The sequence below is a fragment of the Rhinatrema bivittatum genome, chromosome 8, assembly GCF_901001135.1.
Source record: "Rhinatrema bivittatum chromosome 8, aRhiBiv1.1, whole genome shotgun sequence".
In the NCBI taxonomy this organism is placed as follows: Eukaryota; Metazoa; Chordata; class Amphibia; order Gymnophiona; family Rhinatrematidae; genus Rhinatrema; species Rhinatrema bivittatum.
The window spans coordinates 38607661-38634359 of NC_042622.1; the positions used below are offsets into that span (position 1 = coordinate 38607661).

General features: G+C 42.0%; 1 protein-coding gene across 3 annotated transcripts in view; it reads left to right on the plus strand.

Moving 5' to 3' along the window:
- STK4 (serine/threonine kinase 4) overlaps positions 1-26699 on the plus strand; it is a 183483-nt gene that overhangs the window by 124056 nt on the left and 32728 nt on the right. Inside the window, exon 11 of one of the 3 annotated variants that reach the window (XM_029611089.1) lies at positions 7840-8197. The exons of the other annotated variants lie outside the window; for them this stretch is intronic. Within the exon in view, the coding sequence (XP_029466949.1) occupies positions 7840-7881 (42 nt within the window). The 3' untranslated portion in view covers positions 7882-8197. Of the gene's footprint in view, positions 1-7839; positions 8198-26699 lie in introns of those variants that run through there. 3 annotated transcript variants of the gene reach the window in all.

A 26699-nucleotide genomic window follows, 5' to 3' on the forward strand; every position in this document is an offset into this window, starting at 1 on the left:
CACGGAGCACATGCCATATCCCACTCCCCCACATCCCTGTGGGGGGTCGTCTGTGCCACTTTTTACAGCATTGGATACGGATTACCTCAGACCAGTGGGTGCTGGCAATTATCGCACAGGGTTACCACCTCAATTTCATAACTCTTCCGACAGACTCCCCGCCTCTTCAAGCGTGGAGTCTATCCAGCCACTTCACTCAATTACAACAGGAAGTATCCCTCCTTTTGCAATCAAATGCTATAGAACCTGTCCCTCCCTCTCAACGAGGCAAGGGATTTTACTCCAGGTACTTCCTAATTCCAAAGAAGTCAGGAGGGCTACGTCCAATTTTGGACCTTCGGGCCCTCAACAAGTACCTTCAAAAAGAAAAGTTCAAGATGGTAACCCTGGGCACGTTACTCCCTCTGCTGCAAAAAGGGGATTGGCTATGCTCCCTCGACCTCAAGGAAGCTTATACCCATATTGCGATAACACAATCCCATCGCAAATATCTGCGGTTTCTAGTAGGCCGCGACCATTATCAATACCGAGTACTGCCTTTCGGTCTGGCATCTGCTCCACGAGTCTTCACCAAATGCCTCGTAGTTGTAGCAGCATTCCTCAGGAAGGAAGGTGTCCACGTATACCCCTATCTGGACGATTGGCTAATCAGGGCCTCCACCCCTCAGATTGCCCGGTCCTCCCTACAATTGACAATCAACACACTCCTTTCCTTAGGGTTTCTTGTCAATTACGAGAAATCTTGCTTCGTCCCATCTCAAACCTTATCTTTCATTGGGGCAGACTTGGACACCTTACAGGCAAAGGCCTACCTTCCGCTTCAACGGGTCCAAACTCTCATGTCCCTAGCTCACCAGCTCCAGTCTCAAGACACGGCCACGGCTCGCCAGTTCCTCATTCTCCTAGGACACATGGCATCCTCGGTTCAAGTCACTCCCATGACCCGACTAGCCATGAGAGTAACACAATGGACTCTACGACACCAATGGATTCAAGCTTTTCAGCCTCTGTCCTCCATAGTCACAGTCACACAAGCGCTGCGCCTATCCTTAACCTGGTGGACGACTCATGTCAACCTCCTTCAGGGCTTACCCTTCTTCCACCGGATCCGCAAGTAATCCTAACCACCGACGCTTCTCACATCGGTTGGGGAGCCCATGTGGACAACTTTCAAACCCAAGGGTTATGGTCCAACGAGGAAGCCGAACACCAGATCAATTTCCTGGAACTTCGAGCAATCCGCTATGCGCTCCGCACTTTCAAAGATCATCTCTTTCATCAGATAATCTTAATCCAGACGGACAACCAAGTGGCCATGTGGTACATAAACAAGCAGGGAGGCACAGGCTCCTTCCTTCTGTGTCAGGAAGCTGCGCAGATCTGGGCGGAAGCCCTCTCCCACTCCATGTACCTCAGGGCCACTTACCTGCCGGGAGTAGACAATGTATTGGCAGACCGGCTGAGCCGTGTCTTCCGACCGCACGAGTGGTCACTCGATCCTCTGATAGCGACCTCTCTGTTTCACAAGTGGGGTTCTCCCCGCATAGACCTCTTTGCGTCCCCTCAGAACCACAAAGTGGACGATTACTGCTCTCTCATTCGGAGCCAGAACTCTCGGCCGAGGGATGCATTCTCCCTCAAGTGGACAACCGGTCTGCTCTACGCATTCCCCCCACTTCCTCTTGTGTCAAAGACTCTCGTGAAGCTACGCCAGGACGGAGGAACCATGATCCTGATAGCACCTTACTGGCCACGCCAAGTATGGTTTCCAATACTCCAGGATCTCTCCATCCGCAGGCACATTCCTCTGGGAAAGGACCCGCATCTGCTCACTCAAAACGACGGATGCCTCCTCCATCCCAACCTCCAAGCCTTGTCCCTGACGGCATGGATGTTGAAAGGTTAGTCCTTCAGCCTTTCAACCTTTCAGATTCCGTTTCTCGAGTCCTGATAGCTTCACGAAAGCCTTCCACAAGAAAGTCTTACTCATACAAATGGAAAAGGTACACATCATGGTGCACTTCTCAGTCCCTTGATCCCCTTTCCTGTCCAATTTCCAAATTCTTGGACTATTTATGGCATCTCTCTGAATCAGGTCTTAAAACCTCTTCCATTAGGATGCATGTCAGTGCGGTAGCCGCCTTCCATAAAGGTGTACAGGGTGTCCCTATTTCAGTACAACCCCTAGTAACACGTTTTCTTAAAGGCTTGCTCCATCTGAAGCCACCCTTACGGCCTCCGGCCCCATCCTGGGACCTTAATCTGGTTCTTGGTCGTCTAATGAAACCTCCTTTCGAACCTCTGCACTCCTGTGAGTTAAAGTATCTCACATGGAAAGTGTTATTCCTTTTGGCTATCACTTCAGCTCGCAGGGTTAGTGAATTACAGGCCCTAGTTACCTATCCGCCTTACACTAAACTCCTGCAGGACCGGGCGGTACTCCGCACTCACCCTAAATTTTTACCTAAGGTAGTTTCTGAGTTTCATATCAATCAATCCATAATACTACCTATCTTTTTTCCCAGGCCCCACTCCAACTCCGGGGAACAAACTCTGCATACCCTAGACTGTAAACGAGCTCTAGCTTTTTATCTAGACCGTACAGTTGCTCACAGGAAGAGCACTCAATTATTTGTCTCTTTCCATCCTAACAAGTTAGGACAACCTGTGGGTAAGCAGGCTCTTTCCTCCTGGTTGGCGGACTCCATTGCTTTCTGCTATAAGCAAGCGGGCATTCCTTTTCAAGACCGTGTCAAAGCACACTCTGTGAGGGCCATGGCTACGTCAGTGGCACACCTTCGATCGGTGCCGCTTCCTGACATCTGCAGGGCTGCAACCTGGAGTTCTCTCCATACCTTTGCAGCCCACTATTGTTTGGACAAAGCTGGAAGACAGGACTCCATCTTCGGCCAATCTGTCTTGCGTAACCTTTTTCCAACGTGATGTACCAACACCCTTCCACCTTCCCGGTAGGGTGCGGATGCCCTTTACCAAATTCCACCCCAATTGTAGTGCCTGTTGCACGTCGTTGGGTGCATTTGGTGCAAGTCAGGACATCCTCAGCTCGGTACTCACCCATTTGTGAGGACAACCATCCTGCTTGTCCTGTGAGAAAGCAAATGTTGCTTACCTGATGTAACAGGTGTTCTCACAGGACAGCAGGATGTTAGTCCTCACGAAACCCGCCCGCCACCCCGCGGTGTTGGGTTTGTTTTGTTTTTACTTTCTAGGCACTGCCTGTAGCTTTGAACATCAGACTGAAGGGAGACCCCTGCTGGCTGCAGGGTCAGTGCCTTGCTGGGCATGCCCAGTAGGGGCCAGTCAAAGTTCTGTTTAAACTTTGACAGAAGTTTTCCGTGGTGGGCTCCATCCTCGATGTCACCCATTTGTGAGGACTAACATCCTGCTGTCCTGTGAGAACACCTGTTACATCAGGTAAGCAACATTTGCTTTCCCTGTTCTGTCAAAGTTAATCTGTTTTTTTTTGGGGTTTTTTTTAGCCAAATCAGAAAAGATATAACCAAACACACAATTTGATATTTCTCTCCCTTACTCCTTTTTTACATCATGTCCCCAGCTGCTGTTTGAAGGCTGCTGCAGAAAGTGCTCCATTGGTGATCAGTGAGGATATTTTTTATTTAATATAGACAGAATATAAATATTTTAATGTAAGGTGGATTACAGAAACATAAAATAATACAGATACAAAGTAATAAACAATTAACAGACTAAATATCATACTCTAAAATGCTTCTTTAAATAAATCAGTTTTCAATTCTCTCCAGAATAAGTTATCAGTCAAGGCACGTATCTCATCAGCCAAGTTGTTCCAAAGCATAGTCCCTTCCCACCCCGCAATGGACAATGACTGTTGTCTTGTTTCTTGTAAATATACTGCATTTACTGGTGGCAACTTGAGCAAATGACTACCAGCAAAACGTAAAGCTCTTATAGGGATATATTCCTTAAACAGATTAGACAAAAAGATAGGGACTTTCCCATTCAAAGATTTATAAACAGGGTGTCAAGATCTTAAACGTAATCTTTTGCTCCACAGGCAACCAATAGAGCCTGTGGAGAAATGAGGTAATGTGCTCTCCTTGCGAGGCCTTCAAAACCAGCCAAGCAGCTGAACTGCTCACATCTGAGATTTAGGAACCCCCCAAATAAATGGAATTCCCATAATCTAGAGAAGTAAGAACAAATGCTTAGACGATTGTTCGAAAATCTGATTGTTCTTAAAAATGGTTGCAAATGGTGCGGGTTTTTTTTTTTGTTTTTTTTAAACACCTGTTTATTGATTCTATCAAATGGAGAAAAACAAAACAAAGTAAGTACATAGCCTTTGATGTCCACCATTTACATCTAGTATGTAAGGAACATCCAAAAGAGAGACCTAAAGAATATAACAGGTGGGGGAACATACAATTCTCTGTCTGATATTTAACCCCCTTTCCCTAAACACAAGTGGAAAAATCCCCAATGTACAATTTAAATGTGTAAATTAAGTGCCAGTATAACCCTTTAGAATGATTTCTTATATTGATCTGACAGACCACCTCATGTATCTAGCCATATAGAAGGAGAGCAAACCATGCATCTTGAAAGTTAGATATTTACTCACTGGATTGACAATATATTGCAATGTTTGTGCCTGGAGCCATATATCTACACACATCTCCAGTTCAGGCTCCAATTTACATGAAGCCGAAGTTAGTAGGGAAGTAATAGAAACACAAAATGACTTAAGTGCCCAAATTAATGATCTTTACAGTTTAAAAACTGTATATCTCAATGTGGGGCGGGGGAAGACCTTGCCAAATCAGTCATGATTTCTAGATAAGACTGAGAAGACTCTTTGATCATTAGATATTCAAACATTAAAAGTTTATTCATCCTCCCTTTCCATTGAGCCAAATTAGGACTATCGCATAAAATCCAGAAGCCCAATATAGTTTTCTTTGCAACAAGGGAGGCTTTGTCTAGAAAAATCGTATTAGTCTCTGTAACTGGAGAGAAATTTTCATAAATTCCGAAAAGCCAAAATTTGGGGTCATTGTGTAAGCGGCGTTGCCAAATGGATTCGATATAAGTTCAAATCTGGGACCAAAACTCCTGAATTTTGATGCATTGCCAGAAGCCATGAAGAATAATCCCTTAACTCTAGGGAACACTTTGGACAAATTGGTGTTTTACTCAATGCATAAAATGCTCTGTTCTGGGACATGTACATTTGACACAGAAATTTAAATTGTTTCCCTTAGTATTAAATTTTCAGTTATCTTGTGTATTTTTTTTTTTAAACTGCTGTAATTCTTACAAAGAAACACTGAGTTGGATTTGCATTGAATCTAGGACAAAAAAGGTTTCTCATGCCTGCTGCTCTCTAAAACCTCTTCCAATAACCTTGATTTATAAAATTCAGGATTCTTTTGAAGCAGTTCAAGTATATGTCTCACCTGTAGATATGCATAAAAATCTTTATGGAATCTCATGTTTGGCTTGTAATTCTTGAAAACTCTGTATAATCTGGAAATCACCCACAAAGAAATGACAAATATGTATAAGCCCTTTTGAACCCCATTTTTTTTTTTAAAAATGGGATACTCTCATCCCAGAAAAACTGAGGGTTCGCCTATATAGAGATAAAGGGAGATAATGTTCCTACTCTGTGTGGATTTACTTAGGAAGGTCCAAGTGGCACAGCAAGAAGACAGCAATAAGTGATCTTTAATGTCTCTTGTCCCTCCTTGTCTGGAATTTGAATCAACGAATTCAAAGAAGGGACTCAACCAATTTTGTACCAACTCAAACGCTGAGTATCTAGATGTTTGGAATATCCAGTCATAAAGGTGTTGCAACATACGGGCCGCATTGTACATTCTGAAGTTTGGAAATCTCAGACCCCGCCCCTGGAATCTCTCATTAGGAGATCAAAGGAAATTCTCGCATTCTTACCAGACCAGACAAATTGGCTGATCTTTTTTTATTTATTACATCTGATGTATAATGCCAAATGGGGAGCATTTGGAAACCTTGATTTTCAAGAGATGGATTTTACCTATTAGCGAGAGAGGGATATACCTCCATTTCTGAAGAGAAGTCTCCATTTTTCGCATAAGCGATTTAACCTTAACTTCATAGATTCTACTTATATCAGAAGGGATCGTTATCCCCAAATACTTCATTTCACCTTCTAACCAACGTAATGGAAATTCTCCAACCCACTGACCCTTTAAGGAGCTGAGAACATCTAGTACCTCAGATTTATCCTGATTGATTTTCAAACCTGTGAAAGTTCCAAAATCTTTGTCATAAGACTTTCCATATCGACTCCTGTGGTTTTGTAAGGAACACAAGGACATCAGTGGCAAAAGCCGCTATTTTAAATACACCCTCCCTTATTAAAACCCTAAATCATGGGATCCATTTTAATTTTCCTCAACAGGGGATCTATGGAAATTTATGTACAGCAGAGGGGAGAGAGAGAGAGGACACCCCTGCCTCACTCCCTCTAGAGATACTAAAATCCTCTGATTTATATCTATTAGCAATAATATTGGATATAGTAGTGAAATATACCTTAAAAAGTCCCCCTCAATTCCATTCCTTCACAAAACTGAAAACATGTATGGCCTTGAGACCCTATCAAAGGCCTTTTCTGAATCGGTCTATCGCTACAGCTTGCAGGTTACTAGATTTACAGATGGACATTTCTTGGAGGAGAAGTCCATTAACTGCTATTAATCAAGTTTACTTAGGGAATAGCCACTGCTATTAATTGCATCAGTAGCATGGGATCTTCTTAGTGTTTGGATAATTGCCAGGTTCTTGTTACCTAGTTTGGCCTCTGGAAACAGGATGCTGTGCTTGGTCTGACCCAGCATGGAAATTTCTTATGTTAAGTTTCACTTTATGAGAGCAGGCAGCTCTACCCTTAACAAAACCTACTTGATTAGGGGAGATGATAGACTGAGCTTGGTCATTCCATCTATCTGCTAAAATTTTTGTAACAATTTTCAAATCACAATTTAAGAGGGAAATCAGTCACTAGGAAGCCGGGGACAGCAGATATTCCCTGCCTTAGGCAACATCGTAATAATTGTTTTATTGAAGCCCGGTGGAAATCGATCACCATAAGGATCCCCAGGAAAAAATTCACCATAGGGCTTGCCACTTGTTTACTCAAGATCTTATAATAGTCGTATGAAAAGCCATCAGGCCCCAGTGCCTTTCATGATTTGCTAGATTTAATAACATATATAATTTCAAACGATTGTATTGGCCAATTCAAAAATTCCACTTGTTCCGAGAGAGAAGGGATTTGTAAGTCCTGAAAAAAAATTGATCTTCTTCACTACACCCCCTGTCCTATCCTCCATGTATAGGGATTCATAAAACTTCCTGAAAGCTTCACATTTGTCTGTACTTTTGGATACTATATTACCTTTATTTTTTACCTTTTCAGTGTGTCTTCCCTTTCTACACCTTCACCGTATTTGCTAGAAATCTCCCTGCTTTGTTCCCAAAACGAAAAAAAAATTGTGCTCTGATTTCCTCAGCATGCGTTGTTCTTTGGTGTAGCACCATAGTCAAACTATCGAATAATTTTATATTCTTCCCAGTATCTTTTGAACCTTTCTGCACCCATCAGTCTTTTGCCAATTTTAGCTTCTCTTCTAATTGTAGAACCAACTTCTATATCTGTTTATTCCGAACAGTTATATAAGAGATTGTCATCCCCCCTCCCCCCCCCGAAGAACCACTTTACACAAAAAAGAATGGGAGATTGTTTATGTTGAGAATTTGTTAGTTTCAAATTCCTTCCATTTCTTACAGAGGGAAGGAGTGAAAATCAGGGTCCCCTCTCAAATGACCTGAAAGTCTCAACAAGTGCTCCCTTGGGCTGGAATCTACTGGTTTATAATCAACCCATATCATGGAATGATCAGAAATGGCTGGTAGACCTATTTCCCATTCCTGAGACATTGGAAAAGAAAATCTGAGACACTAAAATATAATCAATCCGAGAGGAAGAACTAAACACGCTATAAATGTGAGTAAAATCTTCGACTTCTGGATGTAAAACCCTTCAAACATCCATTAGGTGAAGTTCAGTGCAGAGGAAGTCAATTTCTTTACCCTTCATTTTCCTATGGCCTCTAGCTTCTGAAGATGTATCTAAGAAGGTATCACGTACGCAGTTGTAATCACCGGCCAAAAACAAGAAGTCTTGAGCATTAGCTAAGAAACCTTTACCAGATGAGTGAAGAAACTGAGTATAATTGTTGTGAGCAGACAAACTACAAATTGTGTATGTTTGTTCATTCAGTATACCAATAAAAATTATAAATCTCCCTTTTGGATCTCATCACCTTCGTCTCTTGTATTTATACACTCTATTTTATTAATATAGCCACCCCAGCTTTTTTTCCTACCACAGCTGAGAAAAAACAAGACTGCACCCATCCTCTTTTACTACTTTTATCACCGTGAGATGGGTTTCCTGTAGGCATGCAATTGTAGCCTGGTTTTTACTTAACGCGTGAAAACCTTTTTCCTCTTTATGGGTGACCCTAGCCCGTTGACATTCCAAGAAATTATTTGTAAGCCTTTACTCGTTTCATTGGTATGATGAAAAAATTGTGAAGAATCTTCATATTAATTGTAAACAAGATACCCAGCCTTGCCCTTCTTTACAACCACGGTCTAAAGCAGTGGTTCTCAACCTTTTTTCGGTCGGGACACACCTGACAAATGGCTCTTGCATGTGTGACACAGTGCTCATTACAATCTGCGGCAGCAATTAAAAAAAAAGGACCCTGAATTATTTTTATTGTTAAGAATGACACAAGGGAAAAACAAGAGTTCTCTCTCTGAACATAAATATTATAAATAGTAAACCTCCCATACCAGTACAGCACCAACTTCCAGCAATCAAACAGTAACCACAACCAGGCCTTAAAACTCCAATACTTCTGTTAGGAAAATGGAACAAGCCAGAGTGCTATAGAGCCCTACCCAGAAACAAATGCAGCAGAATTCCTCCCCTCAATCACATGCGCAGACCTTCACCTAACAAAGAATAAAGAGACCATAAAGCGTAAATAGAAACATGCAGTCAAAAACCGAACTGGAAACCACAACAAGCCAGAGTCTCTGTATACAGTGCAACAAAGGAAAAAGAGAAATCACCAGTCCTCATAAAATAAAGCAAGAAATATAAAATCAATAGTAGTAAAATCATACTAATAAAAAGAACAGATTATTTCAAAACAGCTGATGAATAGAATATCCAGTAATTTAAAAAATCATATAAATAATTTCTAAACACCAATAAAATATTTCAAAAGACCCAATGATTAAATCTGTTCTCCACCTGGAAATGTTCAATTTCCAGGTGCCCCGAGATTGTTGTGAATTAGAGGGAGGAGGGGGAGTTGTTTGCAAATTTCTCCTTTCAGTCACACACATGCTCTGTTATGGTTGTGGACCCTTGAGCCGGAGAGAGTGGTGGTGACCACTGAGGGATTGCCCACAATGGATCTAGTCTCCGGGAGGTGGTGCTGGTGAGGGCAACCCGGCAGGACCTTTACATATACCAGCCGTTGTTCCTCGCAGGTTGAGCCCTTGGGTGCCGGGGCCAGCAGGACTTAGGTGCGGGTGCCTCAGGGAAGCAGATGAAGAGGAAAACGGAGACAGGGTCAGCAGTCCGGGTCTGGGCAAGCAGCGAAGAAGCGAAACTGAGTTCAGGCAGAAGATCCAGGGCAGGCAGCAGACAGACAAAAATGGAGAACCAGGCCAGGGGTTGAGACAGGCAGCAGACAAGCAGAGATGAGAAGACAAACCGAGGTCAAACCTGGAGATCAAGCCGAGGACTGGATAACTGGGATTGGGGAGCAAGGACGAGGCTGGAAGCAGGAATGAAGGCAGGGACTGGAATAGGAGCAGGAATAAAGGCAGGAACTGGAGCAAAGGACGTCTGAATCAGCAACTAGCACTCAGAGGAGATGACCTGTTGCAAAGGCAACTGCTGTAGACTGCTTTGGGGTTTAAATACCCCTCCCAGGTGATGTCATCTTCCAGGGCCGGGCTGAGTTTTCCCACCACGGCCCCTTTAAAGGGCAGGGCCTCCCACGCGTGCCTAGGTAGAGCCCCCCCCCCCCCCCCACACTGGAGGAGGACACCGTTGCAACCATGCGGCAGGCTGTGCTGGGTTGCGGCGAGAGGAGCAGGTAGGAGGGACAGGCCAGGAACTGTAACATACTCGCTCTCTCACTTATAGGCTCTCAATCACACAATTACACACAAGCTCGCTTACTTACATTGGCTGTCAATCACATATACTCTTAATCACACAAACAGGTTCTTAATCACACTTACATACATGCTGTCTCTCTCTCTCTTCTCTCTCTCTCTCTCTCTCTTTCCCCACCGAACTAGCAGTAGCAGCAGGTTCCTCTTCTTCCAGCCCTCGCTGCCTCGAGAAAGGAGTCCCATCGGCCGCAGGGGCTGACATTGGTCCTCATTTTGCTCCGGGCTGGCGCTGCTGGTCTTCTTCAGCCCAACTCTGCAGAGACTTTACCTAACAGGGTCTCTTCTCACGCATGCGGCTGCTGCACTTCATTTCCTTTTCCGGGCCATGGGGACAGGAAGAAGAGACCGTGCTGCAAGTGCTGCTGACTCCAGCTTTTCTGCCGTGTTCTTCTCGGGTGGAGGAAGCGTTCCATTTCGCTGGAGAGGAGAAGTAGCTGGGCCAGCGGGGGACTGGGAAGTGTGGTGACATACCTGCATGTGCTTGGCGACGCACTGGTTGAGAACCGCTGGTCTAAAGGATAGGATAGTCGGCTTCTAATAAATTTAATAACATCTAACCCACCAGCATTAAAAATCCCACCCATTCATTCCCCAATAACCCTCTATCTCTTTGTAATCAAATTTGGCTTCCTTCAGAAAGCATGAGATATGCCCTGACATGTGAATGGGTGCCAGAAATTCAGAAGAAACAGGAGACATCAAAAGCAAGGCTAGAACAAAGGGACCTTCATGTGAGTGGAGAGTTCTCAGGTTAAAGAAGGTTAGCTTATTTCACTGTCATATTGCATAAGTGATCCTCGTCACAGGCATTCTGTGTATACTTTTACAAGGTACTGGAAGAGACAGCAATGCCCTGCCTATATTGAAGGTCTGGCTGTCTGTGTCTTCCAAGGATATGCAATAATAAATTTATCTTTGCTTTTACTAAATTCCTTGTGATATCCTTGTGTGTCCTGTAGCAGAGAAGCGCCGTTTACACAGTCAGATAATATATACAATCCCCCACTAGAATGAAACAATTTGAGAACTGGTATGCCTACTCGGCACAAAATTCTCTCTCTCTCCCTGTCAGGTACCTAATATAGGCTCCAAGCAATCATTACTAAAACTAATAAGAAACCAGTATAATTGATCCAGGCCTGTACCTTTAAGAATGGATTAACCTGTACCTTCATCCACCATTAGTCTTTTTTTTTTTTTTTTAAAGATATTACCCAATTGCTTAGGAATATTATTAGTCTGTGTCTTCCATTGCTACAGACCAAGTTCTAGTTCAAAATGGAGTAATATGAAACATAGGGGTAGTCTCCAGCATGGCCCCATACCCGTTTTTCTCAGGCCTACCTGCCAATAATAAACATAGCCTTCACCGGCAGGAAACGTCAGGGTCATCTTTGGTATGTCCCTGATGCTTGGTCAATTCTGCTCCCACTGACATTAGTAATCAGTCCGCTTACTTATGTACAACCTTGGGATTGCCTCCAGCACGGCTCTATATGAAGCTGCATAATTCGCCATGATACCAGTCAACTGCCTGATTGGGGGAGGACTTTACCCTTGCATACCAAACAGTCATCTCATAGCTCTGACCTCTCCCTGTTAGATCGTGTCTTAAGTACGGATTAGCATCAGGGCTGAAACTTGGTAGTCTCTGTCTAGCTGTCCTCAGCTATTGGACGCAACCAAGATGTGCTTACAATTAGAGCGCCATTGCCCGGTGTATGATGATATCACATTCTTCTTGACACTTTATTTGTCCAGAAACAATTAAGCAAAGAAACAATCAAAATCCGATAGCTATATTTGTATTTCCATCAATAATAAAACCCCTACATTTAAAGCAGATGGTCCACAAACACTTTCGCCATGGAAACATTGTCAAACAATGTTTTGTCTTCAGAGCCATGCAGGATACCGTAGTGCAAATTTCACCTGTTTTTTCACCAGGATTGTACATAATGGGTTAAATTCTTTCCGCTGTTGAGACACCCCACCAAATAGTCTAGAAATAAACAAACAGACTTGTCTTGATAGGAAATTCTGTGATAAGATTGTAGAACTTGATTTTGGGACCAGTTAAGGAATCGGGCTATTACTCACCATCATTTTTATTTCCAAGCCTGTGTGCTTACTCCGTCTTAAGATTCGCCCAAAGCTCGCTCAAATTTAGGACCTCGGAAAGCCATTTTTCCAGGAACCCCACAAGATTATGGTCTTCCACCTTCTCCAATAGCCCCACAAATCTAATGTTACGTCTAGACCTGCTTTCAAGGTTTTCCAGCTTTTCTTCCTGCTTTAATTTCCTCTCCAAAGAAACCAATTTGCTAGTGAGAGCTAGGGCGTCATCAAGTACAGATGCCCTTCCTTCTACCACCTCCAATCTTAGTCCAAATTCTGATATTTTTGAATTCAGTTCTGGAAATGGAGCTTAGCCTGCAGTCCAAAGCAGCCATTACTGCCGCTGTCAGCTCTGCAATCCGCCTCATGGTTACCCAGAATGTTAACCTGTTTCTCTGTCTCAGTGGCCATCTTTTCAGCCGGCTCCCATGGTTTTTCTCTTTCCTTTTTTCCAGCCTTCAAGGGCATAATCGGAGGTGATGTATGCATATATTTATCAACATAAGCTGATTATTTCTCGTAAAAAAAAAAAAAAAATTCACTTTTTAAAGTTGATGCCTCAGATTTCATGCGGTGAATGGGGAATATCGCCTGGAGCAAGGATAATTGCGTCTATCCCAGCTCACCACATCACATGACCTCCGAAGTTGCTTTAACTGAAAATACCCATTAGTTAAAATGGACTTCAGCTGTTTTTCATATGAAAGGTAAGAGGTAGTGAAGGTCGCATGTACCTTCCAACGCAGGCATGGTATCAGGAAGTAAGATAAAGCAGGTATGCATGTGTAGTATTTCCACAGGCTGTTAATATACAGCACAGTAACTATCTTTTTTAAAAACTCATGGTCTGGCGTGATAAATGAAAGCGGATCTCTGGCCCTAAAACATGGTTTTCCAAGCAAACACTATTTTTCCTCTAAAACAAAACACAGTCTTGTAGTGAAAAAATGAAAGAGCTAGTGATCCTCATAAATAAACAAAACTAATAGAAGGAAGTCAACCTGTCCAGAGAGAGACTTATCCCAGTTTTCCTATAGCGGTAGCTCGGAAATGCCTTTTATCCTTGTCTTAATTATGTAGGTGATGCCAAATAGTGGCAGGACAGATTTATGATGATACTGTGACCTCAATGTATCTTGTATTGCTGTATATTGAGCATAACTTAAAAGACAGCAGATTTGTATTGGTCAAATACAAAATGTCCTTCATGAATTTGTCCTTCATAGGTGAACAGAATGAAAGACAGATTATACTGCCTTAATTGAACAACCTAGCAATTACTGAACACAGTTAAAAATACTCCAAAGATTTTGTAATGGATAATGATCTGTAGCACAGAGCAGAAGTGTGAGCCTTCTTTTAAGTCTTATATAATTTAATTGGGTGCAACTTAACTTCATGCAGGTTAATGGATTGGCACAAGGAGATGCCCAGATCAGAAAATAGACTCCTCCACCTTGCAAAGGGGCATGAGGTCTGTGAGCTTATACCAAGCGGTAGCATCAGGACTTAAAAGTGAATCCTAAACCGATCTCATGAAACAGAAGATTTCCACCTCCAAATAACGCAGTGCTCACACCCTGTGGAAAACTTCTACACACAGATTTCTTACAGGGGGGGAAAAAGAGGATGCTTACAGTAAAAACATTAAAAAAAAAAGTATATTGGGGATACCAGAGGAAATGAGTACTGCATTTACAATGTTTCTTACACATTTCTAAAGAGTAAATTATTTTCTTAATGGAATGGTGGCCGCTTCCACACTGCTTGAGCCCTAGCAATGCCAGACTAAAACAGGGAGAGTTAATGAGGCAATCCAAAAATGTTTATGTAAAAGTTCATATCGTAATATTTGCCCTTTTATTCTATTGTATTGGGCTCTTCATGTTGGATGACTGATGTTGGTTAGCACTGCATGGTAATAGTTTGGCACACAAGTACTACAGATTACTGGAGAGGCATTGGCAGACTTTCATCTACTGAGGAATTGTTGCTTTACCAGCCCTGGATCCATGAGTACAATAAAGAGGTAATGGAGGTAATTTTGAAAGGAGTTGCGCGTATAAATGTGATATACTATCGTAGCAATTTTCAAAAGCCCATTTATGCAAGTAAACCTATGGCATATATTCAAGCAATTTACAAAAACCCTCTTGCATGTGTAAAGTGCATTTACATGAGTAAAACCCAGTTTTAAGTGTGTAAATCCTTTTGAAAATTACCCCAGTGCTTCTGTCTGTTAGAAGCGTAATGCTGCTGTTCTTACTGTCTTGCCAAACAAAACATTTTTCTTTTTATTGGTTATGTGCGAGGCTATGGATTTTGCATGTCTGGTTACCTTTTAATTCAAATCTCAGCCAACGGGAAGGGAAAAAACATTTTGGTCCTGATTCTGGGTTTATAAGAAAAAAAAAATTTTGATTTTCCAATATCAGGTTTAACAAAGGCACACAATCTTGTTTACATTTGACTTGGGTCCTATTTATTTATAAACTGTAAGCCAGGGTAGGCACTGTTCATCCTGGAGTGCCACAAACAGGTCTTGTTTTCAGAATAGCTGCAGTGAATATGCATGAGGTATGTTTGCATGCATTGCCCTCCAATGTATTCTAACATATCTCATGCATATTTTTTGTGATGTCCTGAAAACCATTCCTGTTTGTGGCACTCTAGGACCAGAGCTGCCTTCCTTTGCTTTAAGTAATTGCCACATAAGCCTCAAAATATTTTTTATACTACTACTACTGCTGCTGCTACTATAACCATCTCATTTATAAAGTGCTCCTAGTCATGCAGCGCCATACAGATAAACCGACATAAAGATCACACTAAATTACAAGTGTACCATAAAATAAATGTATTATCTCACCACATTGCTATACTTTGAGAATCTACCTTTTGATTTATGAAGAGATTTTTGTGATTTCAAGTTTTGATAATTGCCTCCTGCCAGGTAAAGGGTCCAGTGTACTAAACTGAAAGCACTGGCCATTCATACGAATATGAGATGCAAAGGAGGCATGTGTCCCTGCAGGCAGTAAATTAGAAGGGATCACAAAAATGTCACTTTACCTCCCCGAGGTATAGTTATGGTTATGTATTTGTGCTTAAATTTTGCATGTTTTTAGCGCACTTTTTTGCTGCATCACTTATTTATATATGAACATTTGATATTCCATGTTTTCCCGAAATTGGCTCAAAGCGGATTTACAATAAGTTTAAATGAACAGAGACATTAGTACATCTTACAATCAAATCAGAATTTTCAATCAACGTAGCATTGGGTTTCAGCACAGAAAACCCATTTGTGAATAGTTTCAAGACCCAGCTGAGTCTGTGTTGTGCATTACACAGTCCCTTGTACGGAGTTCAGGAAGTCAGGCCAAAAATGTGAGTCTTGGGGGAAGGCCTTGCTGAAAAGCCACGCCTTACCTCAGGTTCATGGGGGGGGGGGGGGGGGGGAGCGCTATCATGGCTGCGGGTGCAGGGTTAGAGGTACTTTTTGTTCCAAATATTTGGTGCATAATAGATGAAAGCATGGGGTTTTGAACAAGGACAGTCGGGCAGAGAAGGAGAGGAAAGAGCCATTTTGGAGGATCGGAGTTCCCTTGTTTTTTTTGTGGGGGGGGGGGGTGTAAGGGGAGAGAAGTTGGTAGAGGTTCACAAATTGTATATTGAAACTATCCCAAGCTAGTCACTGCATTAACTGCTCGTGATCAATAATGCAGGCGTTTTATGCACATTATGCTAGCAATAGTATTAATGTGCTTTATTACATTAGCCCTTAGCATTTTGTGGTGAGCCGTTTGGCTGCCGTGTTAGCCCTCTTGAATGCACAGAAATAAAAAGTTAACAAAGTGTGTGTACACACACATACACAAATATATGGAGAGACCTTTTTATTGGACTAAATACATTTCTTGGCTAGCTTTTGAAAGCTAATACTTTCTTCTGCAGGTCAGAATTCAAATGAGCAAAAGATGGCATTTACCAGGAAATTCTGTGCTGGCAATCTATCAATCTCATGCAGACATTGTACTGATGGTAGCTGAAGAGTGGTTTGAAAGATGATTTTTCAAATAGCAATAATAGGTGAATTTTAAATTGAAAAGTTTAAGAAAACAAATTCAGCAGCAAAGACGACCAAAAAGGAAGCAAGAGCAGCAGAAACTGCCAGTGTGATATTTTGAGGATTTTAGCTTATACTACTGCTTTAAGTAACAGATGAGTTTCAAAAAATTATCCTCTTGAGTGCTGTGATGTTTAAAGTGCTTTATTCCACAATCTGTTGCTTTTTTTTTTCCAGAGAAGAAAAGCAGGCTCCTGTCGAGCTCTTTACAACTTGAGTCCTATGTTCATTATTTTTTTCCCATCAGCAAGCTGGTCTCGCATATCTCTGAGGCTGGCTAGCTGCCTTCCAGCCCAAGCAGTCCTTACAGGAATTAGTGGCTTGGCAGTGTTTCTGTGCTCTCTAACGATCGGTCTAGATACATTTCACATTCCTTTCTATTGGCTTGAAGTGCGATTCTCTTGGTTTTTATCCTGACAGCCATATTGAGCAAGTTTTTGCACTTCACAGGGTGTGGAGGAGGTTTGCTTTATATGGGAGGGCAGTTTTCTAGGTCCCTTTTCTTCGCACATACAAAATCTGTTGGACCATTTTCTGCATCCTTTTGGCTTGAAAAACAACTCCTTCAGGGTTCATTTTCCCATAATTACTTCTCATCAGTTTGTAGAAAGGGACCTGATTTCTGCTCAGCTTTTAGTTGTCAGGTTGTCCCTGTTCTGTTTAACCCAGCTGATGAAAGCAATGATCAGATAAGAATATTTATTTATTTAATTGGTTTTATATGCCATCACTAGGGGACCATCGTAACTGTTCACAACAAGAATAAAACATCATATCAAATCTACTACACATAAGGCCTAAAATACCTGATTAGCAACATAAGTATCTTAACAGAAGTTTGAATAAAATAACTCTAAAAAAAAAAAAAACAAACCTAAAAAATGAACCTAAACTCTAATAACATCATAAAACATCTTGTAACATCTTTGACATTGTTAACAGTTAAGACCATAAAATACTGGATAAAATAATCAAACAGTGAACAATATTCCTCAAGCTATCATTCCACACAAGCTAAAAGCATAAAACATTATTAAGATTGCGGGAAGGTAGGTCTGATGGGGGAAAAATCCTCAGGTATTTATGAATACTCATGCCTCCAGAGTCCCAGCACTGGTTCTGATTGAGCTGAAAGAAATAGGCCATAGAAGAAATTGCTATGCTACAAGAGGGGCCTCGTCATTGGTTGCAACTACTAAAACACATCGGGCCCAATATTCAAAGCACATTCAGCTCTATTTAGGCAGATAAGCGAGATTTATGCAGCTAAGTAATGGCCACTGAATATACGCTTACGTTCAGTGGCTCCCGCTTAACCATATAAGTCTCTTATACGGCTAAAAGTTACACGCACAAAAGGTAGGCGTGTACTGGGCGGAACGAGTTAGCCATACAACTTATACAGCTAATTACCGATATTCAGAATTAGCCAGATAAGTATACGTGTAAATGTAGACGCCTCATAGAGCAAGTCTAAACTTAACCAGGTGGGCTTGTCTGGCTAAGTGCATATATAGGTACACAGTACATGGTAGCTTAGGTGGATAAATTCTAACCGGCTTTGTTACTTACACGGCCAGCTTTGAGTATTTACCCCATTACTGAGAATCTGATAGGGCCTTTAACTTAGGTTAGAAAACTGTAAATGATACGTTTGCTAGGTAATTGACTTTTAATTTGTACCCAGCTGCCTTACAATGGTACTTGAAATCTAATCAGCATTTACAATTATTTTATTAAGCAAAACAACTTTAAATGATTTTTTTAAGCGCATACGTATGAGGAGAGCATGAAAGCTTGTTTAAAATGGCTTTAGGGATTTGGCAATATGTTCTCTGAGCTGAGATGTCAGTCTGTAGATGAAATAAAGCACCAAGGAGAGCTTTGTTCTGGAGACGCTATGGCATTCAAGTATGAGAAGGCCAGGTGGGCTCAATGTTTAACTATGAGATACAGAATGGGATTTTTTGTGAGAGAACAGTCATCTCCCAGTGCCTGAAAATCAGAATATAAATCAAATAAATAGGGTTGCCAACTGGCTCAAGATTCACCTAACTGGGGTGGTCTGCTCCTGGGTTTACCTAATTGCACTCAGGGACTTGTAGTCTCTTTTCTTAGGGACTCCAATAGGAGGATCAGAACTACAAGTCCCTGCATGTAATGGAGTAAACCCAGAACTGGATCAACCCTATCAGGCGAATCTGCAGCCAGTTGGTACCCTAACCTGCAATGATTTTGATGTTTGATGTGCCAATCTATTGGTATTACTGCTACTGCTACCACTATTTATCATTTTTAAAGCGCTACTAAACATAAACACACAACTTTCTTTCTGACTCCCAGAATCCTTCCCTTTTTGTTCTATAGCAGATGTCCCCTACATGATTTGAACTCAGATTTTTCTTATACCTATTTTATTGTATATCTTGATATGTTTATGCTAATGTTCTATATCAGTTTTTACAGTTTTTGCTGTTAAATTACTTTAAATGTATCAGGTTGTTGTAATTGTAAACCGGAGTGAAAGCAACTCTGCTATACCTCAGTATATAAAATATGCTAAATAAATAAATATGCAGCGCTGTGCAGGGACACATAAGACACTCCCTGCCCTAAGGAGCTTACAATCTAGTCAAGACAGACACATGTGACAAGCAGTGTGGAAGAGGTGTAATATAAAGAAGTACTTGAGATTTGAAAGCAGTTTTGAGCAGCAAAGTGGAAAGTACGGCATTGTGAGCAGTGGAGGAGAAAGGCACAGATGAAGGATGTAGGGTGAAAGAAGAGAAGATAAATAATAGAGCTGCAGCGTGAATGTGTTTACGGGCGAGTGAGAGGAGCTTAAACTGTATGTGGAAGCAGATAGGGGGCCAGTAGTAGTCTGTTCCACTCACTGGATTAGGTTTAGGTCACTTTATGCCCCTTTTCAGTCTGTTTCCCCTCAAAAGTTGACTTGTTTTCTTCTGATCCTTCTATATAAGCAGTATCTTTAATTCAGATGTTTCTGATAGATTCTCGTGCATTCAGAACACTTGAATTTATAATTTTTAATTGTATTTTTAAGCCTGGCTGTTTCCACCTACTCCTTTTGGGCTTTCAGCGGACTTGTAACCGGCCTCTAGTGGGCTAAGGTGCCATTAGCCTTCATTCACAATAACCTGGAGTTTCTCCTTCATTTTTATAATATCCCAGCACCACCACCACCACCATGGCGGTCCTTGGTAAGGGGCCACAGACCATGACACCCTCCAGAGGTGTGCGTGCAGTAGATGTCACCAGGGAGCAATGTCTGAGACTCCCCACCACCCCCGGGCTGGGAACATTTTTTTTTTAAATTTAGAGTTAATGGAATATTAAATGCAGATTTTTCTTTCAAATACGATCTGTATATTTTTCCCTATCCCCTTTCTCTTTTTTGTCACCATCCCCCTGTCCAGGCAGTATGCTTGGGTGGCTCAGAGGATCCTCACCGGCCCGCCACAACACTATCAGCCTCCTTCCCTCCCTCTGTGGGTCTGAGTGCACCCCGGCCTGTCTCACACCAAAGGACTGGGCTTGCAAACAGTAAAAGAGGTTCAGCCCAGTAAGTAGTAGTAGTTTTTTTTTTAAAATCCACGGACTGTAATTTTCAGAGGGGTGTGCGGGCGCACGTATATGCACGTGCGTGAGCGTGCTTCCAGGGACTCGGCGATTTATTTTATAACGTACCCTCGTGTGTCATAAAATAGCCTAGGCATGCGTATGTGTGCGCCTAATTTTGTAAGTAGGCGCGCCCAACTGAGCAGATCGGGTTTTGGCTGCATAAGTCGGGGAATTTTTATAACCGGTGCGCATCCATGCCATGACTCCTTTCACCAGTGTAGAGCTAGGTCCTCCGGTTACCCCAGATCCTTTAAACCCCTCAGGAATGGCTGTTGGTTTTAGTTTTTATTCTTACACCTCCTCCGTAGCAGAAGAAAGTTACACAGCGCTAGACCTGGGCGTGCCTAAGTATTTGTACGCACAGCTCGGCCCTGCCCCAGATTGCCCATAACCACACCACGCCCCTTTTTGAATTCGCGTAAGATGTGCACACATCAGATTTGCGCACGTAGGCGGTTTTTTAAAGCGGGTGGAGTTGCGTGTCCTGCATGCGCGCACATCTCCCAATTCTGGCGCGCGCTCCTCTTTTAAAATTCATCTTGTAGAGTGTCATTTTTTTAAAAGCTGATTTAAATATTAAAAAATCCAGACAAAAAAATAAAGGCTAGATTGTTCTTCAAGCCTGTGTTTGGATGCTATTGAGAAGAGGATTAGAATTGTACCAAATTTTGATTTTTAGAGAGAAACAAAGGGAGCTGACCCAATGGCCAAGCAGCCCTACATTGCTGTAGACTTGTCTCGATGCCTGAGTTTAGCTGGGGCTGGGGACATTACTGACACAGCAGTCACATTGCTTGCAAGGAAGTCTGTAGTCTCCTTGCTAACTCGCAAGTGGTACCTTCACTAGGCTCTGCATGGGACAGTGGTTTGTGCCTCTCTGCCGGAGCATCATCATGGCAACAGCAGGAAGGAGAGGGAGCACAAAATTTAGGGGGAAAAAAAAACAAACCTGTGGTAGCTGAGAATGAAGACTCGTGGCGCTGGAGACCCAGAAGCACAGTGGGGAGTGGCCTGGCACAGAAAGACAAATCCTGTACTAAATAAATTGGCATTCACGAGCCAAAAGAGATTAATGACGTGCAATCTCAGCGTCCGATTAAATTTAAAGTAAGTCTTAAACATAGAAACAAAGAAATGACGGCAGAAGAAGACCAAACGGCCCATCCAGTCTGCCCAGCAAGCTTCACACATTTTTTCTCTCATACTTATCTGTTTCTCTTAGCTCTTGGTTCTATTTACTTTCCTCCCCCACCATTGAAATATCTAGCTTGATTAGGGGTAGTAGGGGTAGTAACCGCCGCAATAAGCAAGCTACACCCATGCTTATTTGTTTTACCCAGACTATGTTATACAGTCCTTATTGGTTGTTTTTCTTCTCCCCTGCTATTGAAGCAGGGAGCTATGCTGGAAATGCGTGATGTATCAGTCTTCTCCCATGCCGTTGAAGCAGAGAGCCATGCTGGATATGCATCGAAAGTGAAGTATCAGACACATTTGTTTGGGGTAGTAACTGCCGTAACAAGCCAGCTACTCCCCTCTTTGTGAGTGTAAATCCATTTTTCCACATTTCCTCTTGCTGTTGAAGCTTAGAGCGATGTTGGACTCACAGTAAGCATGTGTATGTTTATTTAATAAGGGTATTGTCTCCAGGCAGTAGCTGTCATTCTGGTGAGTCACCCACTCTTCATTGGCGGCCTCTTGACTTTATGGATCCACAGTGTTTATCCCACGCCCCTTTGAAGTCCTTCACAGTTCTGGTCTTCACCACATCCTCCGGAAGGGCATTCCAGGCGTCCACCACCCTCTCCGTGAAGAAATACTTCCTGACATTGGTTCTGAATCTTCCTCCCTGGAGCTTCAAATCGTGACCCCTGGTTCTGCTGATTTTTTTCCTACGGAACAGGTTTGTCGTTGTCTTTGGATCATTAAAACCTTTCAAGTATCTGAAAGTCTGTATCATATCACCTCTGCTCCTCCTTTCCTCCAGGGTGTACATATATAGATTCTTCAATCTCTCCTCATACATCATGCGATGAAGATCCTCCACCTTCCTGGTCGCCCTTCTCTGTACCGCTTCCATCTTGTCTTTGTAGATACGGTCTCCAGAACTGAACACAGTACTCCAGGTGAGGCCTCACCAAGGACCTGTACAAGGGAATAATCACTTCCCTTTTCTTACTCGATATTCCTCTCTCTATGCAGCCCAGCATTCTTCTGGCTTTTGCTATCGCCTTGTCGCATTGTTTCGCAGACTTCATATCGCTAGACACTATCACCCCAAGGTCCCTCTCCTGCTCCGTGCACATCAGCTTTCCCCCCCCCCCCCCCCCCCCCTTCGAATAGAGTTCATTCGGATTTCCACTCCCCATATGCATGACTTTGCACTTCTTGGCATTGAATCTGAGCTGCCATATCTTCGACCACTCTTCCAGTTTCCTTAGATCCCGTCTCATTCTCTCCACTCCTTCCGGCGTGTCCACTCTGTTGCTGATCTTCGTGTCATCCACAAAAAGACAAACCTTACCTTCTATCCCGTCCGCAATGTTGCTCACAAAGATATTGAACAGGACCGGTCCCAACACCGATCCTTGCGGTACACCACTTAAAGGAGTAGTCGGGTCAGATTTTAATCCATTCACATGCCATCTCTTCCGGCCATCGTGTGAGGTTAGAATTAGTTTAATACATGCACAATGGTCTCGTCTCCAAAAGCCCACATTTATTTTTACGGCCTCCAAGTACCTCTATTACATGCTGATTGGGATGACACAATGAAAAAGAAAAATAGGGAGATTGCCTGTAGTTATTTTTTCTACTTGTTTTACTGTATGCAATCTGATTAACTTAGCTTTCCCAGAAGAAGCCTGTGATTTTTCTGCATGATAGTTGGCCATCTTACTTCAGACCTGTAAGCTTTGCAGTTCAATAAGGAATGAAAAAACTCTGCACAATACTGGACTGCTGATTCATGTGTTTTAACATCTCTAATTTCTGATTTTTTTTTTAATTAGTTTTATGTAAGATGGAAAACTAGCTCTTTAGCTCTTAAGTAAAACAAAAACCAAATAGGTAAAGACTAAATACAATCAATTCATAACAATCGTATGAACATATACCTGTGGAAGAGTTAACGATTTTTGACCTGATGTATCTTTATGAATTACCTTTTGAACTTCATGCTGCTTGCACGGACTCCTTAACTGCACAAGCCATTTGGTTTTCAAGGTCCATAAGCCTCAGGTTGCTTAGTAGAAGCTATTCACACCATCTTTTTTTTTTTTTTTAAAGATTTATGGGGAGAAACTGTAAAATTTAAAATGATTTATTCTGTATCAGTGGTTCTAGAAGAGGACCTTCTTGAATGATAAGTCTGTAATTTATTAGGCCTCTGTGTGGTGATAGATTGACTTGTGAATGGATTGCTCTTTGTGAAACTGCTTTTTTTCCCTTCCTTTCCTGTTTTTCTATAAACGTATAAGATTGAATGGTCTTTATGAGAAGTCTGATGCTGAATATTTGTGGTTTTCTTTGCTTTCCTCTCTGTGGTAGTAACAAGTTCACAGTGTACATCTTTACCCAAAGGCTTTGTCCTACAATAAAATGTGATAAAGAATTGCATGCATAGTTTATTTGTATTAATACATTTTGTTTGTTTTTTATCTTGGAAGGAGAGTTGTCTACTGAGTTCATTCAACCTTGCCAGGAGCAATTTAGTGTCAAATAGCATCCTTTAATGCACATGTGCTTTGGTACTTAACTTACAAGAATAAATCAAATTCTCCTTATCGGTATAAACCAGTGTCATCTGTCATCTTATGTGGCAGCATGTGCTATAGTCTTATCAACCCCCATACCTTGAAAAATTATGTACGGTTAGAGAAGTTATGTATTGTAAGTTACAGCATCTGGAAAAGTTACTGGTTTTCATTCTATGTAAATGTTCTACCCTGACTAAAGTATAGTTTTCTGGTGCTTGTGGGATGATGCCAATTGAGGCACAGTAAACCCAGCTTATTTAAGCAGTATATTGACTCCTTGGTTCCTTTGTCTTTCATTTACCAGAACTGATATCACATTTGCATCATTCCAGTGCCCTGTTTCTTTCCCTATTTCAGAAGATTCTCTTGTAATAACGTCAAAACTGGTATGAGCTACTTCAAAATGTATTATATCCTATCTGTCTATCTCTAAAATACATTCAGAATATAGATATATATATAATTTGTAGTTGATTGTGTTAAACTATAAAGGAAAGAAATATCAAACATACTGGAAGATTACAGATTTGAGTAATAGAAGTGATAGATAATTGGAAAAGGACAAGCATAGAATTTGTTACTGAGTCACGGTACAGGGGTGAGGAGTGTTATGGCCAGACAGAAGGTTTTTTTTTGTTTTGGTTTTTTTTTTAATTTCTGCCATATTGGTAACGGGGCCAGATTTACAGTTTAGACACCCATAGGCATGGGGGGGGGGGGTGTTCCCCCAGAAATTAGGGTACGGGTTGAGGTGGATTAGTGCCTCCCCCTACCCCCCCCCCCCCCAAGAAATCATGGAGAAGGGTGCAGGGGAGAGGGAAAGCATTTTTTGGATCAAATCTCAGTTTTAAAATGGCTTTCCTGGCTGTTTGCCTTTTGAAGTCTGGTATGGGAGGGATTGGAAGGCATTTACTCTATGCTGGGAAGTAATATAAGAACCCCATTGAAAACCTCATTTTCCATTGCTTATTTAAATGAAGATGAGGCTGAGCTTTGTTAGACAAAAGGGAAAAAAATGCTTTCTAAAGTCAATCCTCAGTGGGGAGGAGGCACGGTTAGCTCTCCTGAGCCTCAAGCTAGGGGAATTCATAAGCTTCATGACTTATTTTGTCACCGTCACTTTAACACTGTTCAGTAGTTCACAAATCATTCTACCTCCTTATGCCTAATTTTACCCAACCTTTATTAGATCTACACTGTACAAATATGGTTCATGCTCCACTTAGCATTAAGTACGCGGTCCCTTTTCCAAACATTGGTTGCCAGATGAGTCATCCCTGTGGTGGAATTTACTGTCTCTTCATGGCTGATAAGCGCATTTGGATCAGTGTGAGTGAAACTAGCTGCACTGTTTATAAGGTCAGGACGCTAAACCAAAGATAAATCAAAATCTGATTTTATAAATAGTTTATTAGTTGAACACTGAAAATCTGAGTAGTCTGATATTCTGGACATGTTTTAATATCTGTTCTGAAAGGTAATAAATCATTTTCCATTCTCCTTACAATTGGGAGAGGAATGTCATCCCCATAAGGCAGTGGTTTATCATTCTCTAGTTCCCTGTGACATAACCTGATACTCATTTGATTTAGGTACTTGTGTTTCATTTATTTTTGCTGCTGAAGTTGATTTTTTTAACTCATAAAGTATGATCTGCAGGTAATTCTGATTCTTCTCCAGTATTACAATATCTATAGAATTTTAGCTGAAACATTTTTTTTTTTAATTTGAGTACAGATATTCAAGTGTTCTGTGCTTGTTTATATCATAACCTTAACTTCCTTATGTTTGAGAGTCGTCATAGTATTCTGATTGGAGTAGGGTTGAGATGTTGGATAAAGGACATAAGGCGCAGGGAGCTGGAATTGGTTTAGGCAATGGGAAATTTGTATGTTCATCTAGCCAAGTGGTAGAAAACTGTATAATACTGACTGCTGAACTTTTGTCCTATTAAGCTGGTGTGCTAATGTCAGGCCGATACAGTAAAGTTCGCGGGAGAGCAGGCTAGCGCCCGCTCTCCCAGTGCGCAATTCAGTAAACTAAAATATTCAAATTAGGGCCAGCAGTAAAAAGAGGCGGCTGTCAGCGGGTTTGACAGCAGACGCTCAATTTTGTCGGCATCCGGTTCTCAAGCCCGCTGACAGCCACGGGTTCGGAAACCGGACGCCAGCAAAATTGAGCGTCCTGTTTTCAACCCACGGGCCGATTTCAAATTTTTTTAAACTTTTTTTTAACTTTCGGGACCTCCGACTTAATATCGCCATGATACTAAGTCGGAGGGTGCACAGAAAAGCAGTTTTTACTGCTTTTCTGTGCACTTTCCTGTTGCCAGCAGAAATTAGCGCCTACCTTTTGGGTAGGCGCTAATTTCTGAAAGTAAAATGTGCGGCTTGGCTGCACATTTTGCTTTCTGAATTGCGCGGGAATACCTAATAGGGACATCAACATGCATTTGCATGTTGCAGGCGCTATTAGGTTCGGGGGGGGGGGGGTTGGACGCACATTTTCGACGCACTATTACCCCTCACTGAATAAGGGGTAAAGCTGGCGCGTCCAAAACGCCTTGTAAAGCTAGTGCGTCCAAAGCAGCCTTGTGTAAATACATGTGAGCAGGAAGGACAGCTGTAGGATGCTGACTGGTCAGCAGAAAGTGAAGGACATGGGAATGGCCCACATAGGGATACATGTGTGGTCTGTGTGGAAACAAACTACAAAGGAAAGTGCAGATAGTGATG